We start from the raw sequence: 13,500 nt of genomic DNA on the forward strand, positions 1-13,500 counted from the left end.
CATTGTGGGAGGCATAGCTAGTCTATCACAGGTTATATAAGTATGTGGCCAACCCTTGGCTCGGCCTTACTCCTCTGACAGCTGTCACTCGTCTCTGGATCTTTTTACTGAAGGATAACACTGAAGAAGGGACCGGGAATTAACTCACACAGCAACCATGGCAGGTGGGTCCCTCTCTGGAGCGCCAAACAGACACCATGGCTGGGATAACTGGCACCACATTCGTGGACCCCTCACATAATCTGGAAATATTATCTTTATTTATCAAGTTGAATCATTTGAATTTGGATAAATCCTCTGCCAGTCAGGATGCAGTGAAGTCAGATCAAGTATGATGCCATATGGCTTCACTGTTTTTCTTTAATTCATGTTTTCGAAATGAAATGTTTTAACATTTGTATTGAGAATAAACAGAGATGGTAGACACTGCAATCTTCCCTGCACACGATTCTTACTGTTTTTTATTTTTAAACCTATTGGCTATTGTTTTTTGCAACAGCAGTGAAGTGTTAACATCGTTAAATTAGGCCTAGTCTGTGTTAACTAAAGTGTGACTCAAGATAGTTGCTCTTGTTTTCCTACAGACGAAATGAAGAAGCCCAAGAAACGGGTACGTTCTCACCTCTAGAAACACGGATCTAAGGTTCTGGTTCTGTTTTTGTTCTCTTTTATTTGCCATTTTTCCCCAATCAATTTTCCCTTTCTTTGGATTGGTATTGATTTAAACTGTTCTCTCCAACAGTTTTAATACACTGTGTGTGTGTGTGTGTGTGTGTGTGTGTGTGTGTGTGTGTGTGTGTGTGTGTGTGTGTGTGTGTGTGTGTGTGTGTGTGTGTGTGTGTGTGTGTGTGTGTGTGTGTGTGTGTGTGTGTGTGTGTGGGTGTACTGTACACACATACTGTACACAATTTTGTTCCTGCATTGATCGCCGTGCTGCTGCAAGTGTGTTTAAGCATTTACCCTGAAGGTTTACACTGAATATTAGTTGTAGAGTAAAATATTAAGCAAGTAAAACACCTATCTGTCCAAATGTACAGTATCTGATATGACTCCTCAACATACGATAAACAGGTCTATATGTTTCTTTATATTGTCCACTTCCTCTCTCAGGCAACGATTTTCGGCTATCCCATCAGTATCTTCTTCATTGTGGTCAATGAGTTCTGTGAACGATTCTCCTACTATGGCATGCGAGGTGAGATTGCCATTCATTAATTGTATCAACGTTATGAATATGTTCACAGTTCATATACAGTATGGGAACTTTCAGTCATTCTAAAAGTGGGTACTGTGTTTTTCCCCTCACACCTTCTTTCTCTCTATTCTTCCTTTTCTCTCTCTCTCTCTCTCTCTCTCTCTCTCTCTCTCTCTGTCTCTCTCTCTCTCTCTCTCTCTCTCTCTCTCTCTCTCTCTCTCTCTCTCTCTCTCTCTCTCTCTCTCTCTCCCCCTCTTTCTCTCTCTGTAGCTGTGTTGGTGCTGTATTTCAGGTACTTCCTGAAGTGGGATGATGATTTGGCCACCTCTATCTACCACACATTTGTGGCCCTCTGCTACCTGACGCCCATCCTGGGAGCCATCGTGGCTGACTCATGGCTTGGCAAGTTCAAGTGAGTAACGTCCAAAGTGTTTTGGTTCAAGAAAACACTGCCATTATGCAATACATAGAAACGTGCTGAGTACTGTATTAGTACGGTTTGACCAAAGTTTGACCTATTGGATAATATCTTATCACATATCTTAAAGATAATCCACAATTTGACTGTGAAGGTTACATAACATACAAGTTAATGCATTTAAGTTTAATCTAAAAAACAATAACTTTGGAACAGCTGCAATGATATACTTTACACGCAATAATCAAGATAATAATCAGTCAGACCAGTATAAAATAAATCAAATTCAGTAGCCGTTATTTTACCTTTATATTACATGCTGGAGGAGTTGAAGCTGAGGTATAAGTTATTGAATGATATACAACCTTCCTTTATCTAAACAAAATAATCTTTGAACCGTGTTGTTATCCCTATCTGTGTGTCCTTAATAAACCTTTATTTTTACTCTTCTTATCAATCACAATCTATTACATGGTTCTACCTTAGTCAGTACAGCTGTATCATATGCCTGATGCAGGACTTTGCTGTGACTACAAATGACTATGGCCTCTCTGCCTGATTGCACGCTGTGTTCTATCGGTGAGAGTGCAAAATGTGAAGTGATACCGTATATCATCGCTGTCAGGTGGAAACCTTGTATGTCCAAAACCGTTAGGTTACGTTTTTTGGTTAGGGTAATTTTTTGACCATGGTAAGGGTTTGTTTCATGTCAAAATACTGCCTGTTTCAATATGTCCCAGCTCCAGTTTGACCAAAAAACACTTTTCCTCATTCTCTCTCTGCACAGGACCATTATCTACCTGTCCATCGTTTACACGGCGGGACAGGTTGTCATGGCTGTGAGCGCTATACATGACATCACAGACGGAGACAAGGACGGTGTACCCGACAATATGACATTCCATGTGTGAGTTGAAAACACTTGAAGGCACACATCCAACACACAGGGACTCATACTCTACTGTACTGTATGTCAGAGGTTCTCAACCTTTTCAGGCCGCAACCCCCCAAAAGAATCCTATTTGAACTGGGGACCTGCCAAAATAATCATATTAGCTTGTAGATCAGCTATGTTCACAATTTTTGCCTCTTTCTTATATTGTAAGAAAGAGGCCACAAATCATGTGGGTATCCCCCTGAGGGTCCCGACCCACAGGTTGAGAACCACTGCTCTATGTAGTACCGTATGCACAGGATCACAAACAAGTTTAATTGCAAGACTGAATCGTTCCAAAAAGGAAATGGTGCCGCACTGGCGCACCACAGTCCATTTAGATGTATATTATATTTTAACCATATGCTTCCTGTCCAGTGCCTTGTCCATGGTGGGTCTGATTCTCATCGCTCTGGGAACAGGAGGCATCAAGCCATGCGTGGCTGCCTTCGGTGGAGACCAGTTTGAAGACCACCAGGTTAGATCACCCACACACACACAAACAAGCACAACACACAGCACATATGCGTGGGCGGTCTAATTTGCACGTACATACACACATGCACATGTGCACACACACGCACCTTTGCAGTACTACATGTATAGTATACACTTGTGAGGACATGAACATTGTAAGTATAGTAATACAGGTACACACATTTAACATCTTCAGTTGCGTTCACACTTAACAAGAAATTCTTGAACACAAACAGCAGTAGATGCACAACACACACACACACACACACACACACACACACACACACACACACACACACACACACACACACACACACACACACACACACACACACACACACACACACACACACACACACACACACACTTATCAGTAGCATGTGCTTTGAGTCAGCACTGCTGTCAGGTATCTCTGGTCACATTCCAAAGCTGTTGTTTATTAACAATCAACGACAGCTAAAGCACCTGTAGCACAGCATGTCTCTGCTGCTTTACAACATCAGTTCAAGGCCATGGACAACACTGATGATCGCTGAAAGGTTGCCATTGTGTAACTCCATCTGAATGGTGAAATGAACCACTTAAACCATATACTTATTTAGCCGCAGTCCCCCTGCTTTCGCTCTACTCTAAATATTGCTTAAAATAATCTGCAAGCTAAAAACGCAATACATTGTGAGCTGGTAGACCTGTATTTTTGGCTCTACAAGCTACTTTAGTAAGTAGCCAGTCATGATTTATAGGCCCTTTTCTATAGTATCTAAAGTGTCTGCTGAAATATTGATTTCCCATTGACCACTATTGTTGTTGGCTGGACAAAATAAAAAGTACTGAACTATGTGTAATAGGCCTAATAATAATAATAATATTAATAATAATAATAATAATAATAACTAGAAAAAGTGCTCCTCGGAGCACAACTCTCCGCCAGAAGACTTGTGTTGGTTCGAAGGTCGCGAAGGTCTGTATAAGTGTCCTATCCGTCCTGTCTATGTAAGTGTCCTATCCGTCCTGTCTGTGTAAGTGTCCTATCCGTCCTGTCTGTGTAAGTGTCCGATCCGTCCTGTCTGTATAAGTGTCCTATCCGTCCTGTCTGTATAAGTGTCCTATCCGTCCTGTCTGTACACTGTCCGTCCTGTCTGTGTAAGTGTCATATCCCTCTTGTCTATATAAATGTCCTATCTGTCCTATCTGCCAATTATGTATCAGCCATGCAGCCATTTCATGGTTCCCGTCTTACCTCATTTTGACAGTGGCGGAGACACTGTCAAAATGATGCCATGTATATATAGGCATCATGTCGTCACTAGCCAATCAGATCACAGTATTTCACGTGTCACATGAGGCTTGACCAATCGGTGTGTCATGTTTAGAAAGTGAAAACGCAGTGATAACAATACTCTCCTGGCGGAGAGTAATAATAATAATTGGCTCATCAAAGTTGGTATTGTGACTTTATACCTTGTCAGATACTTGCATGTGTCATTATTATCATCACTTTACCCAAATCCAGCTCAAGTGGAGTTAGGAGGTTTTTGACCAGTGAATGTGAAGATAGTTGTTATGTCCATCATTGATTAGAATGACGAAGTCAGACAGAAAGAAAACCTGAGTTGGAGTTAGTTGGTTTGACCGACAGTTTGAGGGTCCAACGGAGTTAGGAGGTTTAGTCAGAAGCACTATATATAATATATACTTTTTTATTATTTTATTTTTTAATTATTATCAAGTCTACCTCCTGTGTCCAAGCAGCACATCGACAAATTGATTGAATCAATAAAAAAAACAATCTGTCTTTTCAATCCCTCTTCAGCAATTAGTTGTTGATTATGAGATCTGAAAACTGCTTGTCTGCTAAAGCAAAACTTGCAGATACTAGACAAGAAATTAAAACCTGCATCATTGCACTTTCATTGCTTATTGTCTTACCTCCTACAAACGTTTGATGTTCAAAGGACTATTGTAAAAAAGAATATGTACTGTACGTACAGTATGTACTAGCTAGAAATGCATGCAGAGATGTGACACCCGCACCACATGCTACAGTACGTACAGTATAAACATACAGCCAAACCTTGACCTTTGACCGATTTGAAGAAGCACAGGCCCTGTCCCTATCCCCAACTCACCTAACTTATGATCCAGATCGTAGTAAAACTGTTCAAGTTATCACTGTGGCAAACAAATAAACAAAATGCCGGCCGTTACTATACTCCCTCTCTGCTGGGCATGGGTTTAGATCTATTAATGAATGTATAGTTTTCTAAAGCCTGTCTTTTACTTCCTGTGTCTGACAGGAGAAGCAGAGGGGCACGTTCTTCTCCATCTTCTATCTGTCCATCAACGCTGGAAGTCTGCTTTCCACCATAGTCACCCCCATCTTGAGAGGTAATTACATAGGTATTATAAGGGGTGCACCGATGTGAGGAAATTTGGTCCTCCCAAAAATAAAACCATAAGCAGGGTTCGATTTGCTGGGGGGATCGGGGAGAAACTCCATGCCTCTGCTTATGATAGCCCCCTCTGGTTTCTTTTTATGGCTGGCGAGGATATGTTTTACCTCTGCTTCTGGTCAGACTGAATACATGCATTTCCTTTTGGGAAGTGTAGACTGTCTGACAAGTTTGATATTTATGTTTGATAATATCACAATTTAACAATTTAGTAAAACAAATGTGTGTCGATGACATTCAGCGTGGCAACCCTATTTCAGGAAAATTTACAAGAACTTAGCTATTTGCGTTATTCATCATGACGAAGTATATAGGACTTTTTCTTTCACAAATCGAACCTTGACTTTAAGGATAGAAAAATAATATAAACTGGGAACGTGGGAATATTTTAGTGGTGGTGACTTTTAAAGGAATCATTTTAGGAGTAGGGCTGATGTTTGGGGTTAGAGTTAGTTTACACTAAGGGGTTAAGCGTAGGTCTATAAGAGAGAGGTTCAAGGTTAGAGTTAGACAATGAATGTAGAAATCAACAAGCAACCAAGCGGTCATCACTCATGATAATACAAACATGTGTGTGTTGTGGTCTCCAGCCCAGGAGTGTGGCATTCACACCAAGCAGGCTTGCTATCCTCTGGCCTTCGGTGTCCCTGCTGCCCTCATGGTGGTGGCTCTGCGTAAGTTGTACTTTTAGCAGCAACAATAATTTTCCAGAATAAAAGCTCATACAAGATAATTCATCAACCATGTACAGTAGCACTGACATCCTCACAAACCAACTTCATCTGGGGGGGATACTGCAACATTGACCGTCTTGCTTTTTGTCTCCAGTCGTTTTTATTGTTGGCAGTGGCATGTACATCAAGGATGAACCCAAAGGCAACATCATGCTTGAGGTCTGCAAGTGCATCTGGGTAAGTCACTCCACTGAAACATCTTCCACATGACTGCAATCGTTGTGTAAATCTAGAATGCCGTCTCTCAAACACCCTGCATCAATGGAAAGTTATTTTTGAGCGAGATGTGTTAAAAAAGCACATATTATGTTCAGGTTGACACATGCCGTTTTGAATCTAAATAATGCCATTTGGTTGAATTCAATATCCAAGCCTAAACAGCCTTTTTCAAGTCAAATGTTATTTGTATTGTACATTTTAAACAAAAGAAAACTGTCTCTGCTGCAGTCTCCCAATGTGATTAAATAGACATTGAACCGTCTCCACTCTTTGTAGTTTGCCATCAAGAATCGCTTCAGGCATCGTAGCAGTGCTTACCCAAAGAAGGAGCATTGGATGGACTGGGCAGAAGAGAAATATGAAGTAAGATATCAACTTACGATGATCTTTATTTGTTTGTTTGTTTGTTTGTTTATTCGCCAAATACCATAACACACTCCCCCTAACGTTGTTGTTGATATTTGTGCAGAAATTGCTGATAGCCCAGGTGAAAATGGTGCTAAAGGTTCTCTTCCTCTACATTCCTCTGCCCATGTTCTGGGCTCTCTTCGACCAGCAGGTACGTGTATCTCTCTCTAACACACACACACACACACACACACACACACACACACACACACACACACACACACACACACACACACACACACACACACACACACACACACACACACACACACACACCAATCTGACTCTGTGGAACATGTAGTTCACACCTGTCCTAGCACTTTACTAATAAAAAAGGCTTAAATGTCCGAGCTGCTCCAGTGTCTCCTTCTTCTCCTCAGTAAAGATGTATTTGTCCTCCACAGGGCTCCAGATGGACCCTCCAGGCCACCACCATGGACGGTGACTTTGTAAGTGCTTTGTGGTCCAGTGTTCATGATCAGATACTCACAAAGGCAAAACAGGAAGTCAATTAAGGGTGAAAACTGCAAACACACTCTACAGACAGCCTCATTACAATAGTTTGCACTTACTGCTTTGCGACATCCAAACCAGTGGACCTTTTCTGGATCAGGGTCCACTTGAAAATATGAATGGCTGCGGTGTTAAGTGGTCAGATGGGTGGACCGTGTGCATTTTCAGAGCCTGTTCATTTTAATAATCAATCATGCGACTGTGTTGAATCGATGGAACCAATGTAGTATAATTTAAGTCACATTTAAATTTAAATCACAATGAAAGCACATTTTTCAAGGTTTTAAAGAAAGAAATACCATGTTATTTATTTAACATTCTTTTTGTTATATTAATGCTATACAATGCCTGGGTATTTTTTTACTTATTGTCTGTAATAGACTCTCACTCCTCATTGTGTTCACTCTCTCCTTCTCAGGGATTCATGACGATTCAGCCAGACCAAATGCAGGTGAGAAACATCTACATTTGGACCCTTCTACAATCTACACACTTTTCAAATGCAAACCACCATTTTGTCAGGATAATACTGACTGAATTATATACTTCATACATTATATGAATAAAAAATATGTAGATATTGTCCAAAAGGTATATTTGAAAATATATTTTAGACCCTGGGAATACATTTTCGTGAATGTACAGTATTTGAGACCTGTACTACACTCAAAATAATGTTGTCCCAAATAGAATGGCCTAAAATATAATGCCTTCAGCCATTTCTTTGTCAACTTTTGAGTGAACACCATTGTAAAAGTGATACGACTGTTCCTCCCCCCTCCGCCAGACTGTGAATCCCATCTTAATTTTGGCCCTGGTTCCCATCGTAGACAGCTGCCTCTATCCACTTATTGCAAAGTGCAAGCTCAACTTCACGTGAGTTCCTTGTGTCTATCTGTTGGGAAGAGTACATTGATAAAGCACTAGTCAATGTTCCAGTTACCAAGTTGTAAATAAACATGTGCGTGTGTGTGTGTGTGTGTGTGTGTGTGTGTGTGTGTGTGTGTGTGTGTGTGTGTGTGTGTGTGTGTGTGTGTGTGTGTGTGTGCGTGCGTGTGCGTGTGCGTGTGCGTGCGTGTGTGTGTGTGCGTGTGTGTCCAATACAGTCCCTTGAAGAGAATGACTGTGGGGATGATGCTGGCTGCTGTGGCTTTTATTATTGCTGCCGTGGTCCAGCTACAGATTGATGTGAGTATAGGCCCTGACACATCAGACTGTTGTCCTGACTTTTGTCAATGTCTATTTCTCAAAAAAAATCTATACTTGTGGGGACATGTCTAAACTCATCATTCTTATTTGTTCTCCCACTGTTAGGAAACCTTACCTAAATTCCCGTCCGGTGATGTAGCGCATGTGAAGTTCATCAACATGATAAATGCACCGACAACCATCATCGCCGGTACAGTGGAACCATTGACCATAGAGCCCTTTATGGTAAATATTACACTGCAATGAAAACACACTCATAAATTACTTTTTTGATCATTCATAAATTCATTCAGAAGCACGTTTTCCAATAATTTTGTTTTATTTTTATATATCAATTAATCAATGTGAAAATTCAACCAATGGATTAGTCTGATAGTGATTAACCGCTTAATCCCTTTAAAATAGCCAATCTACAAGCTCATGACAAGTAGATCTGCCATTTTTGCAACAAAAGCTAATTTTCAATTGAAAAACAGCAAATCAATTACATTTATTATTAAAATAGTTTATATATTTTATTTTTTTCAAATAATCAATTGAATAATCGAACTAATTGATTAGTTCGATTAACTGTTGCACCCCTAGTACCAGCAGTTCTGATGGTTGTTTTCTGTTCCTCACCTCAGTCCACAGGACAACAATACCTGGAGTTTGACAAACCATTTGACCTCTCGATTACCTCGATGGGAAACACCACCATGACATCATCAGTGGAGGTGGATACCGGCAAGCGGCAAACAACCATCATCTTTAAGGAAGGGTCCAATGTGTTCACCAGAACGGTAAAGCCTGCCTGCATGATGTGGTCCTTGTGGGAAATGTTTTTGCTTTTGTGTATGTGTAATGAGTCCTTCACCTTTCCCCTCTTCAGTCCCCCATCCCATGTAATTTGCAGCTGAACAGAACACGGGACAGAAGCAATGAAATCCTTTTAAAATCAATTACTTTGTTTTGTTGTTACTTTTGGGTCAATTCATTCATTTCCTCATGAAGTAGTCGTGTAATAAGTTGTGTAATATCATTATATATATATATATATATATATATATATATATATATATATATATATATATATATATATATATATATATGCATATATATATATATATGCATATATATATATATGTGTGTGTGTGTGTGTGTGTGTGTGTGTGTCTGTACCTTACCCCACAGCACATTCTGTTATCCTCCCCATAACTCTGCACATTCTCCATTGCAGCGAAGGATTTTAAAGAGGGTTAGAGTGTGTTACCTGTAATTTCATTATTATTATAACCTTATTATTATCTTATCGTATTTTCTTTTTTTTTTCAGTACTAGCCAATAATATCTCTATAATTACCTTGTTTTTTGCACAGTCTTGCAGAACCAACCTTTCGCTGTTTTTCCCTGTATGAGTGAGTCACAAATAAACCCCTGTTGATCTTAATCCCTTGAACTTTCCTTTTTTTTCTCTCACCAGTTTTTAGACCTGTCAGCCAAGCCGGAGCAGGGCGCCAATGCAATCAGGCAAGTTCAAAAACAGTCACACGCATATATAGGCTATAGTGCTCCATTTGGGAAGGAACACAGTAACAAGTGTCCTGCACTGAGGTTACTAGGCCAAGCTCTTTTTTTTTCTTCTCCCGTTTTCATCAATTGGCATCACTGATTTGTATATAATATTGCAATCGGATTAGGATAATGGATAATAGGATATTTTGATTTTGATCAAAGAAGTGCTGTCACTGTACAGTATGTGTGATGTGTGATGACTCTTGCTCAGTACAGTAAACAGGCCATGGTAAAGATCAGCTGTTGATTTGTTGACAAATTCTCTTTCTCCAGATTTGTCAATGGTTTCAGCTCAAATTTGAACGTAACTGTGGGGGAGCTGGAATTTGCAAACATTGGATCCTTCAACATGTCAGAGTACGAGCTTGTACCCAAGGGCAAGTAAGTTTACATCAGCATTACTACTCAGAGAATCACGATTCCTCTATATTCTGATGGAAAGACAAACCAAAAGCGTATTCACACCAATACGTCAAAATAAGGTTTAAAGAAAATTATGTATTTTTAATGGCATAATACACTCAAAGGTCTTTGCACTATGCATACCTTAATACATACTGTTGTGAGTCTTAAGAGTTTTTTAATTGTCTGTCAGGGTCGAGTTCAAGATCATCAGTAACGATCTAGAGTGTATATACACTCAGGTTCTGGGCTTTGGCAGTTCCTTCACACTGGTGATCCCCTCCTTGTTGACAATTGGACCCAATGTGAGTTACTTCGCACAATATCTTCTATGCTTCTCTGTCACTTTACTGACTTGTTACCTCGCTACTACCTCGATACTGAGACGTTGTACAATACTTTACATTCAAACATTCTGTGTCCTGATATGACGTTCACACTGTCCCTGTAAAAGAGGTGAAGAAGAGTGCAGGCAAGGTGGACCGGATGGAGGAAAGGGTCAGGACTGATTTGTGACAGAAGGGTAGCAGCAAAATTGAGAGGGAAGATGTATAAGACGGTAGTGAGACCAGCCATGCTGTATGGCTTGGAAACTGTGGCGCTGATGAAAAGACAGGAGGTAGAGCTGGAGTTGGCAGAATTAAGGATGATACGATTCTCATTAGGAGTGACAAGGCAGGACAAGATCAGAAATAGAGGATCTGGTACGTTGCGAGTTGGAACAGTGTGTGATGTGTCTTTGTGTCTGCTGGTGTTTAGAATGCGTGTGCAGAGGGCATCAAAGCGATAGAGGACATCGCCCCAAACACCATCCACATGGCCTGGCAGATCCCACAGTACTTCTTCATGACTGCAGGGGAGGTGGTTTTCTCCGTCACTGGCTTGGAATTCTCATACTCACAGGTATGTGTGTGTGTGTGTGTGTGTGTGTGTGTGTGTGTGTGTGTGTGTGTGTGTGTGTGTGTGTGTGTGTGTGTGTGTGTGTGTGTGTGTGTGTGTGTGCGTGTGTGCGTGTGTGCGTGTGAGTGTGTGTGTGTGTGTGCGCGCTCACTCAAGAGTGATTTACATTACAACCATTATCTGTCAAATAGTAGGGTAAAATACCCTATACCCCAAATAATTGATCACTTTGAGGATTTAAGACAAATGATTCTTAATGTTATTGCTCCCTAGGCACCAAGCAACATGAAGTCTGTACTGCAGGCTGGTTGGTTGTTTACTGTTGCTGTGGGTAACTTCATCGTGCTGATTATCGCTGAGGGAGCACAGCTCCCAGATCAGGTTGGTGGATTACAATTTACTATAATAACTATAATATGTACCTATACTATTTGTGAATAGAATAAGCTAATAGAAAAATAAAAAATCAACACAATCAATTTTGAAAATAATCATACAGTTGCAACCTTAATCAACGGAAAAACAGACGACAGGGACCAAGCAGGTGCTCAGTAACCTTCACAATGTGTAAAATAACTTAACAAAATGGTGCGTTTCCGTCCCGTCAGTGGGCCGAGTACATCCTGTTTGCCTCCCTGCTGCTGGCGGTGTGCGTCATCTTCTCCATCATGGCGTACTTCTACACCTACGTGGACCCGACCGAGATCGAGGCCCACTTCGCAAACATGGAGTCCGAAGAAAGGAACAAGGAGAGGAAGAAGAGCCTGGAGCTGGAGATGGAGAGGAAGGACTCGGTCAAGAGTGACAGCGAGAAGAGGCGAGAATCTAGTTCCAGCTCCGACGAAGAGCAAACCAAGCAAGATGAAGATAAGCAAACCAAGATCTAAAAGAGCCACCCCCGTTTTATTCTCGCCTCTCTCTCTGTTTTATTTTGTACTTTCGTACCCACGACTTGCTGCTTGGTTCTCTGTACTGATATTTGAGATTCGCAGTAGAATACGGCGGGTATTTTAGCGGCCAGCACCCTGCAGGAAATGAGAGGTTAAGCCTACTTTGTTGTGCCACGCTGTCTCGCAACAAAAAATAGCCGATGTACAAGCTTGCAATGAATTGGTGAGCTTGTAGTTTGGCTATTTTTGGCACGCAACAGTGTGAATGAATTAGGCAACATGTGGCTGGGGGAAACACAGGAATAGGGCTTAAAGGGTTAAGCTATTTATGGGACAGTATTGACTGAAACTGAAAAGTTAGCACGTTAATGTTGTGGCAGCCTTTCTTTCTCTGCCATTTGAGCGCAGCATCTTGAGAAAAGATTTTTTTTTAATAGAGGTTATTCATAAGAAACAAATCCATGTACCTGACAGTTAGTAATTTGTACTTTCAGATATTGTAAATTTATTTTTTTACAATGACTTATTTTGCACTGTGTAGCAAAAGCAACATCGTTGAGCAATTTCCCTTTTCTAAGGTTTATCATAAGACATACAAGTAACCATTCCATCGAGTGTATTTATTTCCTAATACAGACTTGTGTACGTATTGTAATATAGATCTTGTCTGTTTTGTATTTGATGTGTCATCTGCTTCAGGTAGCAAGTAACACACCTGTTGGACTGTGTTTTCTTTTTCTTTCCCTGACACATAAAATTGTTTCCCACAGAAAGTACATACAGATTTAATACCAGTCTGCAAGAAACCTGCCCTATACAGTACTGTTACTGTATGTAACCGCTTGTCCATCCAGTTCTTCAATAAAGAGACTCATGATTGTGTGGACTTCTCCTATTCACATTTCACAGTTCTGCCATGGCAGCAGAAGAACACTGTCACAGAACAATGAGAGATGCATACGGTTAGCTGCGTGTGCGTGTGTGTGTGCGTGTGTGTGTGTGTGTGTGCGCCCACACACGGGTGTATGTACTACGTGTTTTATTGTAGCAGTAGTTCTTAGGGATGCAAGAAATCAACATGGTAAAATTACCATGTTAAGATCAAATATGACATCACTCAAAGTGTGCTCTGGGTGACTGAAACATGTATTGGCCTCCATGATTTAGAATGTCATGAGGAAGAGTGGGCACCTA

General features: G+C 40.7%; 1 protein-coding gene across 1 annotated transcript; it reads left to right on the top strand.

Moving 5' to 3' along the window:
* The first annotated feature begins 112 nt into the window (after positions 1 to 112).
* LOC311040667 (solute carrier family 15 member 1-like) lies at positions 113 to 13,149 on the top strand. The gene is made up of 23 exons (XM_084050996.1): positions 113 to 164; positions 585 to 610; positions 1,111 to 1,195; positions 1,466 to 1,607; positions 2,401 to 2,520; positions 2,926 to 3,025; positions 5,322 to 5,412; positions 6,068 to 6,151; positions 6,306 to 6,388; positions 6,707 to 6,793; positions 6,900 to 6,989; positions 7,243 to 7,287; positions 7,770 to 7,802; positions 8,139 to 8,227; positions 8,458 to 8,539; positions 8,666 to 8,785; positions 9,187 to 9,342; positions 10,023 to 10,069; positions 10,388 to 10,495; positions 10,710 to 10,815; positions 11,276 to 11,419; positions 11,690 to 11,797; positions 12,025 to 13,149. The coding sequence occupies exons 1-23, from the start codon at positions 158 to 160 to the stop codon at positions 12,301 to 12,303; spliced, it is 2,232 nt and encodes a 743-aa protein (XP_083907122.1). The 5' UTR covers positions 113 to 157; the 3' UTR covers positions 12,304 to 13,149.
* The last annotated feature ends 351 nt before the right edge of the window (positions 13,150 to 13,500 follow it).

The sequence above is a fragment of the Gymnoscopelus microlampas genome (assembly GCF_963454915.1).
Source record: "Gymnoscopelus microlampas genome assembly, chromosome: 24".
Lineage (NCBI taxonomy): Eukaryota > Metazoa > Chordata > Actinopteri > Myctophiformes > Myctophidae > Gymnoscopelus > Gymnoscopelus microlampas.